We start from the raw sequence: 24,130 nt of genomic DNA on the forward strand, positions 1-24,130 counted from the left end.
ATGTTTTCATCTACGTTTCAGGTAATCAAGCAAGGCCTTTCAGCCAGCTCTCTGATGGATAGAGGAGTTCAACTGATGGGAGAGAATAACAGGTATTTAACACGCATTTTCTCCCAATATCACCTTGTAAAATTGATAATAAAGCTACACCTACTCAGTTTAAAGTGTTTTTTGATTTCATACCCTAACTCAAATGCTGAATTGCTTTACACGATGGTTGTGATTGCTCCTCTAATTATTCCTCATAACTAGAAGTTTGTGTCTTTGTTGGGTGCAGCACACCATATACCCCACTGGACAAGAGAGCCATGGAAAACACAGATGAGGACACAACAACAGACGACTGGACTCTGGAGCAGCCTTTAACTCAGACGAGGACCACTGCCATCGTGGAGGTGAAGGGGGCCATCAACGTAGTGCTCACGCCCCTTGTGGCAGAATCCCTGGACAGGTAGCGACCTGTTTTTAGTGTGTGCTCTTTCAGCTCTCATTAAACCTTATGTCTCTAAAATATTGTTCGTCTTTGTTCTCTTTCTCCTCCTGATGTTTTTTAACCTCACTTTAAAATTACTAATAAAACCTGATAAACTTGATATTTGATCAAAGTCACAGCATAAACCTAATTCAGAGTTATTTTTAGCCTGAAGGTATAGTTTGACCTTAAGTCAATTTGATCCTCATCCACACTGTATTGTGGCTCTAAAAGCTTCAGCTGTTCAGAGACTTGTCTTGATCTTAGTTTTCCACCAGTGTAAATCTTTAATCCAGTGCCAAAGATTAACAGATCTGGATCCGATTTTGCATGCATGTAACTTTAGGATTATTTTGTGACCTAGAAGTTTAAAGGCATGGAAAATTTGACTGCGACTACATTTACATAGTTCATAAATGTATTTAAACAACAGAAATAAACAATATGTTTGTAATCATATGAAACTTTGTGTTTTCTCTCATCTAGGTACATCGAATCCATGGTCCATTTTGCCAGTATTCGACATCCTGCAGCAATTCTGGACGACCTGCATGGGAAAGTCCTCAATGAGGCCTATCAGATCAGCAAGTCCACAGTCACCGAGTCTGTGAGTAAAAGACACTCATCCAAACCAGAAAGAAAACCATGTCAAACTGTCTTTCTGTTCTAGCTGTTCTGAGATATGGCAGGTATTTATTATGTGGAAGTCCACTTTTGTTTTCAATAACTGATGCCCCTTTGTTTTCAATCTTGATCCATATAGAGCCAAACGGGCAAGCAGGAGCACAAGCTGTCCAAGACAGAGGGCATGACCCCTGGTTCCATCAACATCTCCCATGGCCAGACGGACCTGTCCGTCAAACCAGATAATGTGAAAATCAAGGGCCTCCAAGCCAACGTCTGCATTCCCAAGGTGAGAGCAATGACCCTGAATAATGAGAGGCCAGCTTAGCAAGCACAGAATCATGAGAATGCTCTACATAACTTGACATTGTGAGGCTTAAAATGTAGATTTGAAAACGACACAAGATTTTTTTTCTCCTGTATATTTTTATATAACGGGTGTCAGAACATTATACTGTCATTATGTTAGGGGAAATAAGTGTTACTAATCGCTGTCATTTATTTATTTATGAGCAAGTTATTTTTAAAAATCAATGTTTTACAGCGTTAGTTAAGCTTGAATTTGCTCTCACTCCATACAGGTGAATCTTTGCCTCCTGCAGGCTTCTGTGGAGGAGGGGTCACCCTCTTGCTCCAGTAAGTGTGTCACGCACGTTTCTCTTGTGGCACTGTGCTTCGACAGGATTGCCACCCAGTTCAGGATGAACAGGTAATGCAAAGACCACTCCTCATGTATTGTGTGTGTGTTTTTTTTTTTTTTTTCCCAAGCATGTCCCCGAGGCTAAAACACCTGAAGCAAATTATGCTTTAAATGATTTAAACTGCCTGCTGACACATTTGTTTGTGGCTGTTTAAATCTATTTTTTCTGCTTTTCATCTTTCACTTGGAGATAATAATTTTCTTCAAGTTTGGTATAATTGGTGTACGAGGAGAAAAACCTTTATATTTTGGCTTCCTGATCTGATCCAGCAGTCAAGAGCTTTGCTTTTTGCTTCTTTCAGGGGTATTGTAGAAGAGACACCCAACACCCTAGAACACGGCCGGCCCTCTGTCATGTTGGAGAAATATGCCTCGGCCACTAAGATGCAGCCTCAATCATCTGGCTCTCTGCGTTCCAACGCGGGCATAGAGAAAGGCAAAGAGATTGCTGCAAGGCTCAACGTCCACCGCATCCACAGCCAGCTTCGAGGCCTAGACTTCACAGGTTTGTTCAATAAAGTTAGAGGCCCATTTGTTCCCTTATCTTGATTTTGGAAGTTTGATTCTTGAATTCACATAACCTTATCCTCTTAGTCGATATGGAATATGAGCTGTCCCACAGCACGAAGTATAAGTGATTAGACCTTTTGACGTTTTGTGTGTCAGTGTATGTTTTCCTGATATTTTTTTCCTCTCCTGATCTGCTGTTCAGTTTAAAACAAAAAAAAAATGCAGGGAAGTGTAGTTTCTAACAATTCCTTTTCCTGCTTTAGACATTGGCACATGTGCCATTACAGCCATCCCCTTTGAGAAGTCCAAGGTGCTGTTTGGCCTGGAGGAAATGGAGGAATTTTCGCTGGTAGATGAGACAGATGGTCAAGCTACCTCAAGTGATCTGGCTCGTTCCACAACATCTCTTGAAAAATGGGGCTGGATTATGTTTGAATGTGGCATTGAGAACCTCACAGTGAAAGGTAAATCATCCCAGACTCTTTGAGCAGCAGTATTCACTTCTCTCAGGTCTGGAAATGTGAACACTTTGGAAATAAGAAAGATGAGCTCTTATCAAGATGGGGTTGAGTATGTGCTCAGATTTTTAAATGTATTCCATTTACAGGGGGCCGCCAGTCAGGAGCCATTCTCTACAATGCATTTGGTGTGATGGGACGCTCGGATGCTGGGGGGAAGACAGGAATATCGAAGTCCAATGGATCAACTGGGTCACAAACAGGAAGCGGTTACAGCACTGATGTCTCTGATGACAACCTGGCACATGATGCTATGAGTCCGGCTTCTGATGTCAATGAACACTCAGACTCAGATGAGCAAGTAAGATGCAGGAAATTGGTCAAACAGTGAAATGGTCAAAAGAAGAAAAAGAAGTTTTTGCTTAAAAGCTTAAAAAATAGGTCCAAAGAAATCTGATTAATCTGAGTTAATCAAATGTTTAATGAATCCAAGGCAAGCTAACAAGCCAAGTTAAGTCCAGTTGGACAGGCACAGAAAATCACATTTGAAAGAAAAGGTGATCAAACTGCACAAAGTTCTTCACATTAATTTTGTCACTTTACACTTTCCTCTACATATATGTATACGTATGTGACACAGGTCTCAGCTTGTGGCTTCACAGTGTTATCACAAAGTATATGCCAAGTGCAATTTAAATGCCACAGACAAACAGAAAAATGTTATGTACGAACATGTGAACATCTACATATATGCCTACGGGGAGGATGGGAAACCTTCCTTTGTCTCCATAGTGTGAGAAGAGGGATATGAAAGTCTTAAAACTACATCTACATTATTATTCAAAATATATCAGGGGAGGAAATCTTCTAATCTAACATAAAAAAACTCTTATCTCACCTATTCCTTAGGATGAAGGGGTCGAGTCAGACGACCTGAAGAAGGACCTTCCTCTCATGCCCCCACCTCCTGACTCCAGCAGCATGAAGCTGACCATCAGAGAGATCTGGTTCAGTTTTGCTGCCCCCACTAATGTGCGTTCACCTTCACAGGCAATCTCCAGGTACGACGATGCTGATCTATATCAACATTTGTGCTTGAAGTAGTCACATAAGTGTGCAGGTGTACTGTTGAGTTCCCACATTCACTACCACCTTACTGAAGCAGAGGATGCCCATTAGTCATTTGAAGTCCGTGTCACTGGTGTGGCAGTAGGATAGTATCAAAAGTACAATATAATCTGCTGAAGGAGGTTTTTATGAAAAAGCTTCTCTCTTGTCTGCCCCTGGCAACAGTTGTCAGGGGTTGCCAGACCTGTCAGCTTCATAGGCCATATAAGTGAAAGGGTCCAGCAGCAGGAAGTGCACCATGTGCCAGGGGTCTGCAGTTGAGAACAAAGGCAAAAACATCAATTCTTAACCATAGTGAGAGAAAGAAAAGTTGACCTAAAACATGTGTTGCGGCTATTGGCATTATATCTCAGCCAAGAGGTAAAAAGTAAAAAGGAGCTGTTGTTATAAGGTAATTAAAGCTTGTTCTCCTCTGTTGCGTTCACAGGCAATTGAATCTGCTCAGCACAGCCACACCTGCCATTGGAGCCTGGTTGGTCCCCATTGACCAGCTCAAATCTTCTCTACGCAAACTGGACATGGAGGGAACTCTGCGAGTGTGCGCTGTCATGGGTTGCATCATGACAGAAGCTCTTGAGGTCAGCAATACTCTGTAAAGTCAAATCAATTCAGTTGGCAGTATCCAACGGTTAAAAAAATTATTTAACATTTTTACTTTTCCAGCGCGTTTGTCTTCATGTTCGTATTAACATTTCCCCTGATTTGTCGATTATTATGCAATTTTAACCTTTCTTGTGTATATTTTCACAACAGAAAAAGAGCATTCACATCCCGATCCGTAGCAAGTACAACCGTGTGACCAAACGAGCACGCTACCTGCATGAAAATCCCTCCTGTATGCTTTGCAATATCCTGCACCGCTATTTGCAACAGGCTGACTACTCTGTCATTGAGGAAGCTACCATGGTTAGTGCAAGGCTTCTGAATCTCATACTTTTAAATCCCTTCAATTTTACAAAGTTATTAAAGTTGACTGTGTAGCGCTAAATGCCTTGTGAAATTAAGTGTTATGCTTTCATTTGGACGCAAGCTTATTAAAAGCTGCCGTGTTCATGAGTGGTCTTAAGTGCTCTTGGCTCCTCTTCAGAAATTTTATTAATCAGTTATCAGTCTGAGAAAGTGGCAGTAATCTACTCCTTTCCTCCTCTCCTTTCCCCTGCAGAATGATGGGGTCCCCGCCCTTGTGACTTTAAAGAAAGGACTTGTAGCTCTGGCCAGACAATGGATGAAATTTATTGTGGTAACGCAGGGCTTCAAGGCTATTGGTCTGATGAGGCCCAATCAGCTTACCAAACCCAAGGAGACTCAGCAAAGCCTGGGTGAGACCATCCTGGGCCTGGACAACGGAGCTGCTCTTCAAAGTGACACCAGTGCCGATGGAGCTGAATTTGAATTTGATGCAGGTGGGACCTTACAGCTTTCTGTCTTATGCAATATTAATATGATATTTTATTTATTTATTTGTTATTATGTTATGATTTTGAACAGTCCAAACTTCTTCATTATTAGCAGAGAAATAATCACACTGTTAAACCACTTTTAGCAGAGTTAAATTGTAGAGTTGAATGACACAGTTAATCTTAAGGTTTAATTCCAAAGCTGTCAAATGAGGCTTTCTGGAGTTTTATTTTATATAATTATTGTGAAGCCACAGTGAGTGAACACACAATGTTACTGGAGGGAGCGTGCAGTCGACCCCCACCTAAGGAAGTGAACTCTGGTCCTGTCAGCGGAGTGGAGATCATGAGGAAACTGTCCAAGTCCCACACACACAGCGAGTCTGCACTCAGGATAAAGGTACCACTCTGGAAATTTGTTCTACTGTGCCCCAACCACTTACATTAGATTACTCAATTAATATGGATTTCTGTTTTTTTTTTTTTCCCCCCCTCTTCTCTGCTATGATAGTAAATATAATACCTTTGCCCTTTGGCTTGCTTAGTTGTTGCTATAAAGATGTTATCTCATGCTTTGGAATAATGTAAAGTGTATTTTCTGACACTTCATGAAGGAAGAGACAGTGGTGTGAACATGAATACACTGCTGAAGGATCGGGAGTTGTCAAATCTTTGGAGACATTAGGTTTTTCTTTTCTGCCATTGACTTATCACACAGAGATCATCAGAGGATCTGTTGAGTAGGGTTGCCATGGCAGTCTGGGCTACACAATGTTTGCAAAAACACAGAATATGCAAACTTTGCACCTTTGTTTAAAAAAAAAAATGTCACCTCAGCTATTTCCATAATAGTCCTAGGCTCAATGTATCCCACTGGTCATTATAATAGGAAAGTCACTGGCAGCTTATGAAAGTGATACATGGCGAACATGACCTCTGCTCAGTCAGCTGTACATTTGTCATACCCAGGGCTCCCATCCATACCAGTCACTAAGCTACACCAGCGGTGACACAGCAGCTGACTCACCCGCCCATGTGAGCCGAGCAGGCCTGCCTGCTAAGGACAGCCCAAGGAAGGAGAGTCTCCTGAGCAATCTGACAGGCAGCTTTCGGAGCCTGCACAACTTGCTGGAGGGCACGCCTCAGAGGAATGAGCCGTCTGCTGCCGCTGCAGCTAAGAGCAGCTCTCTCACTCGCACAGGTACCCACGCTATTGAACCACTGTGTTGATTTCCCAGTCCCTTGGTGTTGTGTGTGGAGGTTTCTGGTAACCAGTGATCAGAGGTGTGAACCTGATAGTCATAACATGTAACCATCTTTGTATCATAACCACTGCTATGCTGACCTCTATCGTTCAGTAATATGAACAATGACAAACCAAAATAAATTCACAGCTTGGTCTCTCTTCAGGCATCTGACCACTGTGAACAAATGTGTACAGTCAGTATGCCATGAGTTATTTATTTTGTTTCACTCTGTACCATTCGTTGACCCCTGCCACAGCACCACTTTTAAGCTTTTTATGCACCACTTTTTACCCAATAAAGCACACCAGAGTGTGAAATTAAACAGCTACATGCTTTGAAACTGTACTCAAGAGCAAGATGACTATTTACAAGAATGTGTGTCAATATAATTTGAGAAATTGATAACAAACTTGAATGTGCTTATGTGATGCAAGATGCAACATTTTAGTGGTGCAGCAGTTGTTAATGATGCGCTGTTCAGTTTGCGAGCACATCATTTCTTGGTACCAACTACATTCTCCTCCTTCTTTGCCTCAGGCAACAGCCTGGGGACAGATATGCTGACGGAGCACCCGCTACTGTCGGAGCCCTCTTCTGTCAGTTTTTACAACTGGATGTCTAATGCTGTTGGAAACAGAACCGGCGCTGGAACTCAAGACTCCCCAGTCAACCGTTCCCAGCACAACAGCCTGCAGACAGGTCAGATATCACAGACCTTGGTGGTTTTTCTAAGAATGTAATTTTTATAAAGAGACTACTGAAGTTTTGGGCATTTCAGTTCTTTGAGTTCTATTCAGTTCAGATATAATGTCTTAAACACCCTCACAATTCTACTCCAGTAGCTGTAAGAGCTGAGGATTCTCCAGTCAGCCACTACCAGTATCAACCACTGGCAGTTAACAGCCCAGAAGGAGGTCAGGGATTGTTGCTCAGTGTTGTGCTGACAGTGCTGGTGAACTAATTAGCTAGCTGTGTAAATTAGTTTGTCTCCTGTGCTCGTTAAGATCTTAGTCCACCCTACTATGTTTTCATTTTAAAATGACAACTACTTCCATCCAGATGAATGTCTTAGCCCCAAATGAGGAATAATCTCAAACGTCACTTCACATACATTGGAAATTTGCATACTGTTGTAAACAAGAAGGAGATTATTCAGTCTGCAGTTGGTTATTTACAGTAGTAGCATTAACATGCCACATTTAACTATGCAAACACAACAAGGTTGACTACTCTTGTAATTTGTTATCCATGCTGCTTCAACACTGGTAGTCAAGGCTGTTGAGAACCAATCTTTAAATTGTAAGTTCTTAAGGTCTTCACTGTTTCACTTAATTCAGACAAGACCCCAAACCATTTTCAATAATCCGTTTTACAAGCTGATAAACTATTAATTGTTTTCACTCCAGGTACAAACTTTGCAAACATGACATGTTAAGCCTAAAAAGTTGAAAGAGTGTGGATGTAGCCTAATAGAAATCTGCATCAACTGTATGCATCTACATTTTGAACTGTCAACGTTTCCTGCTTGTTTGTGAAGAAGATGGGGATTACTCCTGCATTAGGAAGAGCATTTGTTAGAACACTAAAGACCTTGACAGAATTTCTCTTTAATGGCAAATTTCAAATTATTCTGAGGGAAGCTTTTTTCTTTGTTATCAGTGTTCAGTGACAGTATGAATCACTTCCCTCTGAAGTTTTTCTGTTTGATATTGCCATTGTCCCATTTTTGAGTCCTTCAAATGAATCAGAACAATTTTTTTAATGTCTTTAATCTGTTTGAGTTAAGCAGTGGAAACATTTCATGCCTTTTTAGGTGAGGCCACAACAGTTTAAGCCAACAGAAAGCATTTTCTTTCCCACTGCCATTAAGTATGCCTTCGTGTTGGATAACTGGCCAGTATTGTGCACTGATCCAATAGCGGAGCCGCGTCCTTTGATTAAAGCTGTATAGCTCACAGGTTATTCGTTTTCCAGCTATCAGTTCACAGGCTAATGAAATGGGCAGAATCATATTTGATATCATTACAGTTAAATGGTAGCTTGACTTTATTAGACTGGCTTAAATTCCATGGAACTGCAGCAGCACTGATGGATTGACTGAGTCATGTTGCTACTCCTGTGGTACCTTCCTGCTAAAAACACTGTGAGAACATTATATTTTGTTCATCCCTCACAGGGCTGCTCGCCCTCTGTTCCTTTGAACTCCCACTTGTTCTCTGAATTGCAAACAGCCACACTCTAAAGAAACTAATAATTTAGAACCAGCCGCGTGGATATTGCTTACTTTCACAATTTAGCCGAGCACTTTCAATTGTGTAGGAGCAATTAGCTTTCTTTAACGGTTGGATGTGTGCCTGGGACGATAAGCTTTATCATTATCTGTTCACCCAGGTGTCATTCAATGACAGCACAGCAAATTAGCCAGGCGGTTTCTCACAAACAAATTACTTGAATGTGATAAGGCTGTTTAGATTTTCAAATTGTGCATAAAATGGTCATAAAGTTCTTCTTAAGGCTCTCAGTGACTTGGCTGTTGCCTTTCATTTAGTTCCCTCTAACATCTTTGTTATGAGGAGCTGCAGTGGTAAAGTGTTTAATGTTGCAGCACTCACTGCTTTTAATGGGTTCACTCCAGCACTGCCTGATGTTACACCACATTATATCCCGAACCTCTTCTCCACTACTGCCCTCAGGTGGGACATGCAACCTGCCCACAATCCCTTCAGCATCAGACTTCAATACAGTGCTGTCCAGTGACCAGAATACTCTGGATGGGACCCACTCCCAACATTCCCAGCATAGCACCAGCCAGGATGACATGGCTGACATTGAGGAGGGCAACCAGTGTCCAGCTGCTGTTCAGCTGGCAGATGCTCAGGTACTGCCATTACATCTGTCTGCATTTTTTTGCTATTTGTTCCTTCTCTCTAAACCTTCATTAGTCAAAGAATTAACCCAATGTGTGTAGCTCCCTGATAAATGTTTTCATTTGTAAAATTGTAGTTTCAAAACGGGTTTATAAAGACTAAGACTTGTCCAAATGGTCTGATTTATTGTTATGACTCATCATCCTGTGCTGATAAAATTTTGTGGTAATATCTACAACAAGCTGAATCGTAGATGTAACAGTCTAAGCCTATTTGGGCTGGGCGACTGTTTTTGGTGGTTGCATTTATTACATCCATGTGTCTCAGGTGGACCTCTGTCTTTTTTTACCATTATTATCTCCACACATTGGAAACTCAATTTAATACAAAAACATTTGTTTTGTGAATTGAATTTTCTTGTTGCTTTTTCACCCTCCAAGGTTGTTTTCAAGCCTTTGCTGAGCTACACAGGGATTCAGGCCCAAGATACCACCCCTCTTAGTTACAAGATGTACGTTGGAGAGCACTTGTCTTTTTCTGGCAACCTCGAATGTCTAAGAGCAGACATTGTTGACTCTGACACCTCCAAAGACCGCAAGAACAAAAAATCCAAAAGGTAAATCAATTCTAAACCATAATAGATTATTATATTATATTATACCCAATATTACAATAGCTAATATTGTTATAGAAACACAATTTAATTTGTTATCTTACTTGTTGTGGTTTGTGGTTTGTGCTACAAGATGCCTGCTAACTACATACATGCCCAATTCTCTGTGCCTCAATCTATCCATAGACAAGGCATAGCAAATCTCCCTCCACTGGAGTTCAAACCAGCACTGCTGATTGAGACATTCAGCCTGAATGCAGTAGTTATGGAGAAATCCACCAGTGCTCCTCAGGGCCCCACCGCAGCCCCACTCTCTTTCCATGACCTCAACCGCCGCCACTACAACACATTCCACTGTGACTTCACTACAGCCTGCCAGTCCATCAGCCAGCGCGTTGACATGGCCCTGGTGCGCCTCATCCACCAGTTCAGTACCATGATTGACGAGATCAAAGCCACGCAGACCGACATCAAACTGAGCCGATACACAGCTGGCTCAGCATCCCCTACACCCACCTTCAAGGCCCGGCCCTACCGCCACTTCAGGTCATCAGACTTCAGCCGCAGCTCCAGAGGAAGCCTGAATGGAGCAGGCCGCAGTGGAACCCAAACCCTGAAGAGCAAGAGAGGGGCCAGTGGAACGGGAGGAGGAAGTACAGGAGGAGCTGCCGTTACTGGGACATTACCATCTAACGGTCCTCCTTCAGGCATGGACACTTTGGGGAGAAGGGAGCCTCGAGGTCGCAGCTCTCTCGGACGTTCAGAGCGACGCACCTCCAAGGTAAGAAAAATAGCTTTATCTTACTTATGTGTGCATAATCCAGGTTCTCTGACATCTCATTAGGGTGAAACAGGGGGTTGTGTCTCCTAGAGAGATAGGATGTTGTCTTCCTGAAAGAAAACATTTACCTAGATAGCAGTTTTCAAAATGCTGACACAAAACACCAGTTGACGGTAGAAGGTTAAGACAGCAGAAGCAATAAAAACTAGATAAGAAAAGTCATTAAATAGGCAGACACATTGATAATAGGACGTTAGGTCTGGTCATTTGTTTTCGATACAAGTTTTAAAACAAATCAATTGAAAGACTAAAACTCTTTATTGTCGAAAGATTGCTTGCCATCGGCTGAAGCTTAGAATTTGCTATTTAGAAATGTTATAGCTGCACAACATAAGCACTCCAAATGAGTCGAAGTTTGTTTTTCAGACAGATATTGACAAAGCTGCAACAGGAAATAACCTCAAAAGCCATTCAGAAGTTTTATGCTTTGAAAGGGTTAGACATTTGAAATGTCAGTTGGTCTCAACAACTGAGATTTCTTAGATGTCCAAGTTTCCTTGAAAACAAACCTGTATTTTAAACCATGAATTTGAACACCTGGTACCTGTCTGAGGACTTTTAATCAATCAAGTCAGTTTATTTATAACATAAATGTAAAAATCACTTGCGTGAAAAGGAAAACACACACTTACAGCTGGATTTTAGCAGTTAATAAATACAGCAAATAAATCAAAAGCATGACAGCAGGCATTGTAAGTAAAGCACAAACAAAATGCTGGTCTGTGGTCAGTTATGTCTTCATGAAGGCCATTAAAGGAAAAGTTGTCAGTGCAGCAGGGAGATTTAATGGTAGATTTTATTTAGCTAGGAATTATATTTATTGTGGTTGCACATAGTCTGCGGGGCTTTAAGATTAGGACCTTACCCTCCTTTAACATCCTCTGTACAAACGCTGCATGGATCACTAAGTCGGCTATAGCTGGCTACTGCCTGCTACAACAGTTTATGAAGCTCAATTGGTGTTGAAAGGTTTCCATTATTCTTTAGTGGTACACCTTGCCAAAGCTTGAAATATGAGCAGTAAAATCATTCATTTTCTCCATGTAAACCCTAGAGGGAGCCAGTGGTGTGCAAAAGCCTCTCAGAGTAGGCACTGTTCACTAAAACAATGTGAGCTCAGTCCACAGCTGGAAGCTTATCTGGAAACTTTTCTAGATTTTTGTTATTAGAAGAAAAGTTAATTTGCCTTTGCACAGGGAACATTGGCTAATGATTTAAACGGGAAGACTTTCTGAAGAGAGGAGGTTATTATTTAAGTGAAAATGCATGAGAGGAACCTGTCACAGATTTCCACAGGAATGATCTGAAACAGGTCTCTTGGGAACCTGCGTTTGCTGACATAGCTCGGGTACCTTGTGAAATAAATTGCAGTAGAATATAATGCAGTTTATTTCACAAGTATCTATTTTCATCTGACAGGTTTCATTAACTCTTATCTTCTGTGACAGTTGACTTCCTACTTGTGTTGTTGGGAGTACAGAAGACACTGATTTTAAAAGAAAAAAAACATGTCAGCCAGGCTTGTGCCCTGTGATGCATTTGGTGAAGTTTTTGTCAATTTCACATTGTTAAATATTTTATAACATCTTCAGGTGTCGAGGAAGGGCTCCCGCGAGGTGGCAGACCACATGGCAATCCAGATGGACGACTCAGACTCAATCACAGTGTCAGAGCAGAGCGAGCCATCGGCAGAATGTTGGCAGAACATGTACAAGCTGCTCAACTTTTACTCCCTCATCTCTGATCCCACTGGCATCCTGGAGAAAAGCTCCCCAGAGAACTGCCTCTCAGGTGGGAATCCGCTTCCAGCAGTCATTCGCTTCTTTATTTTTGTCCTTGTTTCAAACCTCTTCACTTGCTTCCTACTTCACGCTCCACTTTTACCTTCCATACGCTTTCCAATTGTTGTACTTTCTCCCCCACCCCCCCCACCCCTCTTGACACGTTTCCTTTTCTCCTTTTTCTGCAGGCTTTATATACATCTGCACCTCTGCTTCTCACAAGCCTTCCTTTTACATCACACATTCTTTCTTGACGCTTCCTTTCTTTCCTCTCAGCTTTTTTTCCTTCCATCCTGACCTGAAGCACACGATTTTGCCTTAACTATTTCATTACAGTTTAATTCATTATATGGTTGCAATTAAATATAACTTGCGCATGTTTTAACTACTTTCATAAAAAATGCACACATTAACATTTTCTTGTTGAGTTGTATGAAGTTATGTCAGCGTACTATGATGTGTCATATTTCATACTTCGCAATTTGCCATACTTTTTTTGGTTAATGTCTAGTCACTTTATCCCTATGTTCCCTTTTCCTGCTGGTTTTACCCCACGATCCCATGAGGAGTTCATTAAGTATCATAGAGAAGTTTTTAGTGTTTGAACAGAGCTCACCTTGTATCAAAGGAACGGGTTCCTCTGGGACCAAAACTTTGCTCAGTCCTTTTTAAAGTTTTTGTTGTAGTTGTCAACACTAGCCAAATTTAGGTCACTCAGATAAACCTTTTTAAAACCCGCAGTTCAAAAAAGACAGAAACATATTGTTCTAAAATAACATCAAATCGTTACAGAGGGGCTTCTAAGAAATGGGTCACAATGTTATTACCATGTAATGTGTAATCAGCTCTTTTACATGTGTGCTGTCTGCAGAGGATGGACGTCGGCCCTCTGAGCCTCTCTGTAAAGTGGTCTTTGAGAACGAACAGCAGGACCCTACCACACCCAACAAGCCTCCTGGCGCTGGTGGAAGGCGGCGTAGCTTAGTGAGCTCTGAGCCCCAGCACGTCACACTTATAGTGTTTGGCATCGGCATGGTGAACCGCACCCACTTGGAGGCCGACATTGGCGGGCTGACCATGGAAGCTGAGCTGAAGAAGATCCATGGAAGTTTTACTCTGAAGGAAAAGATGAAAGGTGGGACAGAGACCTTTATGGGTTTGTGTGCACGAGTCCATAGACTTAACTTTCCCTACTGCATTATGGGGTGATGAAGACATACAAGGATTTGCGCATTAGAGCCAGTTTTTGGCTGATAAATGTATATTTTATTATACCATCTGCCAGCCTGAATCCTCCTCGATTTCTCTTTAAATTTTAACAATACAAAATAACACTCTTGGGGCTTGATTTTATGATTGAATCATCTCACAAAACATAACTGATACATTTCTGCAAATAAACAAGTGCACCGCACTTGGTGGTTTAAAAATCAATTCTCCTGAACTTAATCTCTTATTTCATGTCCATCTGTCCACAGATATCCTACATCAGAAAATGACTGAGACATGTGCGTCAGCTCACATAGGAGGGGTAAACATTGTCCTGCTGGAAGGCATAACTCCTGATATTCAGTACGTAGAGCCTCTTTCACGTCATCTAGATGACAAAGTGAAACTAACATTTTCTCTGGATGATGTTTTGACAAGGATTTGAATCTGTAATTCATCTGCTTTTTAGTAGTGGCTAATTGAAGACTGAAGAGCTTTTGCTTTAGTTCAGTCTAATATGTTCAATGTTAAAGATTTTTTTTTTTTTTTTTTAGTTTTGTTTTCTAACGTGTAACTTTGTAAGATTGGCCAATTTTGCCAAAGTGGTTGCGCACCTTCTGAAAGATACACATTAATATTGAGGTATTGAGTAACGTGAAGATGGAAAGCCTTTCTCCAAAGTGTACTAGAACTGCAACAGCAGAAGCTTAAATGCTGAGAGTAAAAATTTATTGAAAAGCCCGCCATTTCAACTAAAAATAAGTGTATTTTTATGCGCTGGTGTTTACTGACTCCTTCCCAGCCAGGTAATTTTTTCACAGCAATTTTTTTGGTTTGTTTTTACTGAAAGCAATTTCCTCAAAACATAACCAGCTTAATCATATTACAAGCCTTGTAGTGGTGCATTCAGACAGGCTGATGTATCTCCACGCTACTTTGATTCGGTTTAGAACATCCGCTGCCGCCTTAGTAAAGTGTTTTTCTCATCTGTATTCTATTTAACAGATGCTCCCGCAGTGAAAATAAAAATAAAACTTAATCCTATTGTCATACAGTAGACGTCAAACTGTGACCATTTGTTTAGATTTGAGTTTGCCAGCAAACTTGGCACTTTGTATTCATTGGTGATGTATATAATCGCCCAACATTCAGATGTGAGTAGGAATGATTGCAGTGCCACTCACACATTTCGTAACTTGCCTGTTTGAGTGCAGTGAACCTTAAATTAAGCCATAATTTACGAAAGACACTAGTGCAGATTGAACTGTGTCAAAACTTAAGTTTGGTGTTTACCATAACTAATACATTGTCAGCAGTTGCTTTGAGATTTGTCTTGTCTTGTCTTTGTCTTCGATTAATTATCACATTAATATAACTGTGTGATGGCGAAGCTTATCCAGGCAATTTAAATGAAACATCCAGAGACTTGTTTTCATAAACAGAGCTGGAGTGTCAAAAACAAAAACAGCACCCGCTTCTGAGCTGACCACGTTTACACTTTTACATGGCCTCAGTTTTGTTGCTTGTGGAAAACTGTTCTCACCTTTTGCTGTCTCAAAACTGTTTTCTGCTTCTTTTGTTTTTCATTTTTCTTTGACTTTCTCTTTCAACTACTTGCATAGACTGGAGGATTTTCCAACATCTCCCACCAGCACAGCTAAACAAGAGTTTCTGTATGTTTTTACTACTGTTAAAAGCACACTTACATCAATACATCAAAAACACAAATGCCCAAACTACATCATTCATCCATCTGACTCACCCATCTACCACATTCATCTTCAGTGAAGATGTTCCTTGTTCAGAATGTGTGAATGGTGCCACCTTTGCTAGCTATTTTGGCCCCGAGGGAATTCATTCCTTATGATTTTTGAGAAGCTTTTTCAAGTCAATTGTGAATGTCATATCAACTCAGTCATGTAGTACTTCTTCCCTGATGTTTTTTGTTAAGTAAAAATGTCTGTCAGATATATCAGCTTTCTGAGAGATCAGAAATCAGATGTCAATGTGGGCAATTTATTCCCTTATTCAGAGTGACCTCTCATTCTGTGCCCAGAAAACTGTATGCTCTCCTGAATGTGCATGGCCATTCACTCATTGTTTGATGTTATCTGAGAAATTTCACCTATGTTGCACATTCATTCATTTGTCCATATGAAGTGGGTTGCCAAAAATAAAGACTTTTTTTTAATTCCTGTCTGCTCTGTGTTTCAGAACTGTGGTAAAATGCAACATTGCCAAGTCCCAGGCCTTGTACAGTGCCCAGCGAGGACTGAAGACCAACAATGCAGCTGTATTCAAAGTAGGGGCCATCATGATCAACATCCCCCAGCACCCAGCCACTTTGCATAGCATGATGGTCCGCAGCTCCCACCAGCTCTCCAAGCAAATCTCTGACCTCATTCGCCAACCATCCAACACGTATGCCCTCTATGCCTCTTTTTATATTTTCACAATGGCCTTCAATCATTGCTGTTAAAAAAAAAAAGAGAGAGAGACTTTAACTGACTAAAACTGCTCCATGTGTAGCTTAAAATCCAAAATGTTAAATATATAATTTATATTTCATTTAGAATATAAAACCAGGATAGTAAGCTATCCTCATTATAAGGTTTTTGTCTAGATAAATGACATGCTACTACAGCATACCAATGCTGTTGCCTACTTTGAAAGACTGCCTGTGGTCTGTTTCTATGGTAATTCTGAATTATGTTAATATTTTTAGAGTCGTAGTTGTGAGGAGGATATTAGACAACTTTCCATAATTTGATATTCTCTGGAATCGAAACCAGTGTCTGCAAACCTCTGCATAGTAACACTGTTAACTTTGCAGTGGTATACAGTGCTTATAGTTTGACAACAGTTTGACTCACATGTTTGGGGTTGATATGTTCTAAGATACTAAATGCTAATGACAGATGAACATCATAAAATGCGTCGACAGTGATAGTCACTGTTATAGTGGTTAATAAGGTAATCCTTCCTGAATATATACATATGTGTGTATATATATGTATATATACGTTTACTCCTCATAGTCAGCCTCCAAACCGAGAGGATACCCCCACTCCTCAACTCTCTGACAAAGCATCCAGCATCAATCAGACGCCCGTGGAGGCCAACGAATTCCCCCAGCTTCCTGAAGGGCTGGAGAAGAAGCCAATTGTCCTCAAGTTCAGCGCTATGATGGATGGCATCACCATTGGAGCCGCCCTCCTGCCCTCACTGAAAGCAGAGTATAAAATGGGTCGGGTGAAGAGCCATGGCATGACAGGTATGGGTGAAAAGATGTTGATCCTTTCATATGTGTTTTTTTTTTTTTTTTTTTTTTTTTTTAATCCTTTTACCTGTCCTTTTCCATAAAAGAAAAACTAAATATCTCTGAGGAATGCAATGTCCTTGTGAAACAAATTGTGATCTTATTAAACTTCCTGTACTTCTCTTATATTCAGGGGCGCAAACCAGTTTTACCTTTGAATTGCCAAACCACAAGCTTTGCTTCCAGTCAAAAGTCTCCCCAGTAGACATGTCCACTATGCCGCCATCAGCCAGTCTCACACTACCTCCAGTGACCATGTTGGGAGAGTATATCATGGAGGAACATGAGAGCCACTCGGACCAGGGCTGGGCACCAGACGACTTCCCAGCAAAGCAAGGAAACTATCTGCAAGGCAACTACCTGCGCTGTGTAGCCGAGGTAAATAACACCCTGATGAGAGGTATCAGCACAAAAACAGTAAAATCTAAGTTGGATCACATACTCATCTTCTGTCCTGTAGATTGGCTCATTTGAGCACAACTTGACAACAGACTTGCTCAACCACCTGGTCTTCCTGCAGAAAGTTTTCATGAAGGAAGTCAATGAGGTTATTCAGAAGGTGTCAGGTAAAGCAACAGATCTTTTATATGAATTTTTCCCACTTCCTGCAAATTTGCCTCATTTTGCAAATTCTAAGACACAGGTCTGCACATAACTGTGCAAGCTTTAGAGAATCATACACTTTTTTGTGCTTTAGCAATGGCCCTGTTTTCGAGTCTGATCAATAAAGTTAATCTCATCTTAAACACCTGACTGTTCCCCACAGTATTCCGTTGACTACAGCTGCTTAAGTCACTGAAAAAAATCGTTTCCTACTCAAAACAATGCCCAAGGCGCTGGCACAAATCCAGTCATGTTCATTTCCACAACAGTATTGATAGTAATTAGTTAAACTCACTAAGCTTGGTCGATGTAATTGACCAACAAAGAAAGAACAGGGAATTTCATATTATTTTAGGGTAAGTAATAAAAGTGTAGCCCTCAGCTGACCTTGTGGCAAATATTCACATAGAGTTTCTCCCTTTTGGTGTAGCTGCAGTAGCAGATATTAGCCCTCACACACATTCAGATAGCAAAACCACACAGTATAATCCCACTATATCATATTTTCTTGCATTTCACAATCATTCATAAGAGCTTGTTTGACTTTTATGCTTTGTATGCAATCAGGAGGAGAACAACCCATCCCATTGTGGAATGAGCATGACACCTCAACTGATGCAGACAAGCCGAAAATCCTGCTTTATTCACTCAGTCTCATGTTCAAGGTATGTCATGTTGTTCCTGTTAGTGTGAAAGTGCAAAATAACCAATCAGACAGTCGGCGAAGCAACCCTGTGAAGACATTGGTCCAGACCTTATTTGCTTTCCTGCAAAGATTTGTTGCTGTTGTTGTTGCTGTTTTTGTTTTTTTTTGTTTTGTTTGGGGTTTTTTTTTTTTTTTTTTTTTTTTTTTTTGTATTTCAAGTGTCAGTTACACCTTGAGGATTTTTCTGAATGCTATAATCTTGTTCACAGGGAATTCAGATGACAGCAACCACACCTTCCATGCGAGCTGTGCGCTTTGAGACGGGCCTCATCGAGCTGGAGTTATCTAACAGAATCCAGTGCAAAGCACAGCCAGGCAGCAGCAGTTACCTCAAACTATTTGGAAAATGCCAAGTAGATCTCAACCTGGCCCTTGGACAGATAGTCAAGCACCAGGTACAAATCCGGCTTACAACTGGTCAAATAAGTTGTTTTTACGCAGGGCATCTTGCCAAAGGGACGGATGACAGAATCCACATATATATATATATAGTAGTTATTTCTCTGAGCTTCCTATCTTGTTTCATCTCACAGGTGTACGAAGAAGCTGGCTCAGACTTTCACCAAGTGGCATACTTTCGAACTCGAATCGGTCTCCGGAACGCTTTACAGGAGGAGATCAGTGGCTCCTCTGACAAGGAGGCTGTCCTCATCACACTCAACAGGCCAATTGTTTTTGCCCAGCCAGTGGCATTTGACAGAGGTTCAGTTTATATTCGCATTATATTTCCTCTACATCACGCCTAATATCAGATGTTAAAACCAGTCTTTAAGATACAGGGTTAAAGAATCAGTAACATCATTGTAGATTTATATTTTACTATGAATCCATAAATACCCACTTGGATGATCAGTTATTTTAGTTGTGTGTGAAGGAAGTTGTAACCGATTCCCTCTAAACTTTCTTCTTGTCATTAGAGGCATAAGAGTTTTGTATTTTGTGACCCAATATAGTTCCTACGTTTCACATACTCTACCAATTCAGGGAGACTGGTTGGCATGTTGATGGAATTGCATCTTACTTTTGTACACAACAAAAATCATCCACTGACAAATTGAAACCTAAATTCTTTCTTCTTTCTTTCTCTCCTGTGCATCCTCCTGTAGCTGTGCTGTTCTGGCTGAATTACAAGGCAGCATATGATAACTGGAATGAGCAGCGCCTCGCTCTCAACAAGGACATCCACATGGCCACAAAGGAGGTGGTGGACAAATTGCCAGGGATCCAGCAGACATCAGCTCAGGCCTTCAGCACACTGTTCTTGCAACTGACTGTGAATGACCTGGGCATCTGCCTGCCAATCACCAACACATCCCAGGTACATCTGTTTACTTTGTTTGGGTCTGACATAGTTGATACTGTAGAAGCAGAAACATTCTGACTTCATGGTGTAGATGTGAAAATTCATATGTTTTACTTGGGTCATCTTGAAACAACAGCAGGCTTACAATCAGTTCATTTAGTAAGATTTTCAATACAAATAATAAGAGAGCTCTTGCTTTCTATATAATACAGATAAGCCATATTTGTTGTTGTTTTTTTTTTTCTTTTAAAGCAGGTTGTGAATTAAGTAGTCTTGCAATTTTTATTTAGAATCTCACTGAAGTCAAATGCCAAAAAATATTCTCTTTTATCTCCACTGACACTTGGCAGCATTTTTCTGTTGCCAGCATTCACAATGTTAATTTTTTTTCTTTTCTCGGTACCTTTTAGAAGCAGTTTAACAGCAAATTCTTCTATATCAGGTTCGATATCAGTGTGCCCCCTGCTCTAGCTCTTGGTAGGCAAGCTACACACATAACATGTAGACCTCTAATCTGCTCCTCCGCACATGGAGCTCAACAATGACATATTTTGATGCCAGGCAACAGCAACGTCAGATTTACTGCATCTCAGATTTAGTTCAGAAAAGCATAGCAGTAGTGGTTTGAAGTTTTTTGGGTCCATGACACCAGGTTTTGGTATACTGCTTCTATTGCAGAAGCTGCTTCTTTTATCCCACACAATAATGGAACATTTTCGGGGAATCACTGGTTATTGATAAATGGTACCAGTTGTCTTGTTATACTTACAGTATGTCCATAGAGACGAGAAATACCAGCTGTTATGTCACACTTATTTCCATAGAGAGGACCACTTGCGGAGGGCATCAACTCTGAAGCTGGGGCCGGCACATCAGTTGGCCACCATAAAAGTGCACGAAAAGTAACCTGCAATTTCTTACATCTCTTGTGATGGCTTGTTGTGGGAAAAGACTTACTGTGATCAATAATCTTCCATGCCACAAACATACTGCATCACAAGTGCTCCTCTGTTCGAAAAAGGTCGCACCATTTTGTAAAAATCCAATTTCTTTCACAAAGCTGACATAACAACTAATTAAGCTTGTGCTGGTGTCTGAGGTGTTTTGGGTGAGCTTGTAACTAAAAAACAAATTGAAAAAACAGGTTATCCCAGTTGGTGTCCAGAGTGATTGTTATCGGTTGCATCCTTCAGAGACTGTCATGATATTGTAGAAAATGTTATACCTAAATGCCTGGACAAAGATAGTGCAGTGGTGCAAATTGCAGACTCTGTACTGTCTACTCTTGCCAGAGACAGCATGTGGATGTTTGATGAGAATTACCTGGAATCCTTCAGCATCTGATCCAAAACTGTGGTCTGATTTTGATCGGAGTCATAATAATAAATATTCAAAGAGTAAGGAGGGAGATGTACAATGACCTGCCTCCACTTATGACTGAGATCAACATCAGGCTGCTATTTTAGGACCAATGCAAAGTAAATTTGGAAATTCAGGTACTATGGACAAATTCTGACTTACAATCTTACAAAATAATATCTTCAAAGCTTGGTAACATTTCACTTGTAGTTCTATTTACAGGTCACAAATCTACATTTTTATTTTTTTTTTTGTGCACACATTTTATTGGATAGATGAAGTGGTTATACAGCACAGTGGAATGAAATGTTACCAACTAAATCTGCCTTTTCTAGATCACGTGGTAGTGGGTTCTTTTTCCCTGTATTCCCTTTATCACTTGAGGCCCATGTAACTCCTCTTCTTGGCTCCCTCCACCAGGCTAACCACAGTATAGACTTTGACACTGGCTCAGCTCTGGTTCTGACCATTGAGAGCACACTTATCACCGCCTGTTCCTCTGAGTCCCTGGTGAGCAAAGGCCACTTCAAGAATTTCTGCATCCGCTTTGCAGAAGGCTTTGAGACCTCTTGGGACGACTGGAAGCCCGAAGTCCGAGGAGATCTGGTCATGAATGCTTGTGAGTGGCACATGATTTGATTGATTGATTTTATTTTTATTTTTATTTTTTTTATTTTTATTTATTTTTTTTTTTTTTTGGGGGGGGGGGTGGCATTTGTAAACGCACATACCTTTGTCAGTGATGATAATATATTAAACTTCAAATTTAGAAAAATATTTTTTAACTGTCTTACATGGGTTTGCTATCACAGATTGATAACCTGGCTTCAGTAGGCTGAAACAGAATTCTTATGCGTCGCTCCATTCATGCACCGTCTGAAATATTGACTGGATTATTTCTGTATGTGTTGTAGGTGTGGTCCCTGATGGAACGTATGAAGTGTGCTCCAGGACCACAGGGCAACCTTCTGCAGGCAAGTCCTTTAAACTAAGCTATAGTGCATAAAATATGGATCACACCCTAGAGCTGAACAATAAGCATAAAACGACTGTCTGAAAATTTCATTTTGCATGAAATTCATTCCCATTCTCTACTATTCTTGCGTTCCTCCTCCTCTTGGCACCATCCTCCACGAATCAGAGAGCAGCAGTGCTGGTACATGGACTCTTAATGTGCTTTGGAAAATGTGCGGTATTGACGTTCACATGGATCCCAACATTGGCAAGCGCCTTAATGCTCTAGGCAACACACTGACTTCACTGACAGGCGAGGAGGACGTCGACGACATTGCTGACCTGAACTCTATCAAGATAGCAGACCTTTCAGATGAGGACGAGGCTGACTCCATGTCGCCCACCATCCACATGGTCAGTTCATGAAGACTCCTTGCTTTCACTGATATGCTGTTTCCATCAGCTAAATCCAGATTTAGCTTGTCCTGGAAAGAAATGGCAAAATTCAGCTCTACACCTTACAACTTGTTTGTCTTGATTGTCCTGATGTAGGGAAATGCATCTATTTGCTTTCTTGCCGAAGGTTCAGAGAAGATTGTTACCCCTGTAATGTATGTTTGCCTAAAATCTGACAACAGACAGCAGCTAGTAAGAGTTAGCAAAGCAACTTAAAAGGGAGAATATGGCCTGGCCATGTCTGAAGGTAACCCAGCCCACTTACTGCCACTTTTAAGCAACAATGTGAGGTTCTGTGAAGATGTGATTGTAATGTCAGGAACAGTTTCCCTGACAATCTCATACCGACAGCAGGACTCTAGGAGGTCACTGCCTGCCGAAGAAATAGCTACACATTTTACCTTCCTTGTGTTTTTACACTTCTGCTTTTCCAATATGATTATAAATATACATTTGAAGACATTCTCCTTGGCTTACCTCAGAGTATCAGAGGGTAAAGTCAACAACTCTTCTACCTATCCACCCGTCTGTCCCTGCTGTTATTTACAGAGTCCTGGAAGCCAGTTCAGCCCTCGGCTGACCTTAAAGAAGCGTCTGGTAAACCACATCCTGGGCCTCAGCCCCAGGCCTCAGAGTGTAACTGTCCCAGCTGACGACTTTAACTGTACATCGCCTTGCCTCCGAGCAGACAGTACCAGGGCCCAAAGATCTCTATCCTGGGCCTGTGTATGTAGAAACATGGAGGTTTAAACTCTTTAATGGGTTAATCAAAAAATCACTTTCAATGTGCTGTTAAATCTCAAATCACCTGCCATTAACAGGTTAAGGTTGTGGATTCCAAAATGCTGAGTAATGCTGTTTAATGCTTTAGCTACAGAGAACGATAATAGAGCATGGCGATGCTTAGCATTTGCTTTCACTGCCTTCTTCATTAAGCCTCAATGATGGGTGACAAGAAGTACATTTGTTTACACAACTCCTATGGCAATCGAGCTGTAGACTTTCCTCTTTAACTTCAAATGGAATGGTGATGGTTCTTGTGGTGGTTTTATTTTTTGGGAAGTAAGCACTATTCACAACAGCTGCCTTGCTGAAATCTTGCTGACAGAGGTTTGGGGGTTTGATCAGCATGCTTGATTTGTTCTCATCAGTTTGATTAGATTAATATATTTAGGTGTGTTTGCATGTATCATTTCTCTATGTACAACAGGAGACCATCGACCCAAGGAGGCAGGTGGTGATGGGGAACCAGGTGATTGATGCCAGAGGGCGGAAGTTCACCAAGAGAGTGATTGACATCAGAGAGCTGAACGAGCAAGCCAAGGTCATCGACGACCTCAAGTAAGATCTGTTATTGCTGGTTCTAAATGATTCTGATGGGGAGAAAATGTTTTGGATTCATACCTGTCTATTTCCTTTTCAAAACCACAGGAAGCTGGGGGCCAGTGAAGGTACCATCAACCAGGAGATCCAACGCTATCAGCAGCTGGAGTCTGTAGCAGTGAACGACATTAGGAGAGATGTCAGAAAGAAACTGCGTCGCTCGAGCATGAGGGTAAATGCTTAACTACCTCTCATCCCCA

At 41.1% G+C, this 24,130-nt stretch overlaps 1 protein-coding gene across 6 annotated transcripts in view; it reads left to right on the plus strand.

The window, feature by feature from the left end:
• The window catches only part of kiaa1109 (KIAA1109 ortholog), a 62,500-nt gene that overhangs the window by 20,590 nt on the left and 17,780 nt on the right, over window positions 1–24,130 (plus strand). For 3 of the 6 annotated variants that reach the window (XM_029493249.1, XM_029493253.1, XM_029493251.1), the window contains exons 31-66: window positions 22–92; window positions 278–451; window positions 959–1,079; window positions 1,236–1,385; window positions 1,678–1,805; window positions 2,099–2,301; window positions 2,570–2,770; window positions 2,914–3,125; window positions 3,674–3,825; window positions 4,320–4,470; window positions 4,646–4,798; window positions 5,055–5,295; window positions 5,541–5,689; window positions 6,259–6,490; window positions 7,074–7,235; window positions 9,230–9,414; window positions 9,844–10,019; window positions 10,203–10,797; window positions 12,450–12,648; window positions 13,510–13,773; window positions 14,117–14,210; window positions 16,062–16,268; window positions 16,886–17,121; window positions 17,300–17,544; window positions 17,627–17,732; window positions 18,337–18,434; window positions 18,685–18,870; window positions 19,009–19,177; window positions 19,582–19,793; window positions 20,603–20,680; window positions 21,558–21,756; window positions 22,052–22,111; window positions 22,279–22,505; window positions 23,097–23,273; window positions 23,758–23,888; window positions 23,979–24,102. In XM_029493249.1, coding sequence (XP_029349109.1) covers window positions 22–92; window positions 278–451; window positions 959–1,079; window positions 1,236–1,385; window positions 1,678–1,805; window positions 2,099–2,301; window positions 2,570–2,770; window positions 2,914–3,125; window positions 3,674–3,825; window positions 4,320–4,470; window positions 4,646–4,798; window positions 5,055–5,295; window positions 5,541–5,689; window positions 6,259–6,490; window positions 7,074–7,235; window positions 9,230–9,414; window positions 9,844–10,019; window positions 10,203–10,797; window positions 12,450–12,648; window positions 13,510–13,773; window positions 14,117–14,210; window positions 16,062–16,268; window positions 16,886–17,121; window positions 17,300–17,544; window positions 17,627–17,732; window positions 18,337–18,434; window positions 18,685–18,870; window positions 19,009–19,177; window positions 19,582–19,793; window positions 20,603–20,680; window positions 21,558–21,756; window positions 22,052–22,111; window positions 22,279–22,505; window positions 23,097–23,273; window positions 23,758–23,888; window positions 23,979–24,102 — 6,468 coding nt within the window. The remainder of the gene's footprint in view (window positions 1–21; window positions 93–277; window positions 452–958; window positions 1,080–1,235; window positions 1,386–1,677; window positions 1,806–2,098; window positions 2,302–2,569; window positions 2,771–2,913; window positions 3,126–3,673; window positions 3,826–4,319; window positions 4,471–4,645; window positions 4,799–5,054; window positions 5,296–5,540; window positions 5,690–6,258; window positions 6,491–7,073; window positions 7,236–9,229; window positions 9,415–9,843; window positions 10,020–10,202; window positions 10,798–12,449; window positions 12,649–13,509; window positions 13,774–14,116; window positions 14,211–16,061; window positions 16,269–16,885; window positions 17,122–17,299; window positions 17,545–17,626; window positions 17,733–18,336; window positions 18,435–18,684; window positions 18,871–19,008; window positions 19,178–19,581; window positions 19,794–20,602; window positions 20,681–21,557; window positions 21,757–22,051; window positions 22,112–22,278; window positions 22,506–23,096; window positions 23,274–23,757; window positions 23,889–23,978; window positions 24,103–24,130) is intronic. The other 3 variants (XM_029493250.1, XM_029493254.1, XM_029493252.1) reach the window with 3 other exon arrangements.

Source organism: Echeneis naucrates, chromosome 22, assembly GCF_900963305.1.
Source record: "Echeneis naucrates chromosome 22, fEcheNa1.1, whole genome shotgun sequence".
In the NCBI taxonomy this organism is placed as follows: Eukaryota; Metazoa; Chordata; class Actinopteri; order Carangiformes; family Echeneidae; genus Echeneis; species Echeneis naucrates.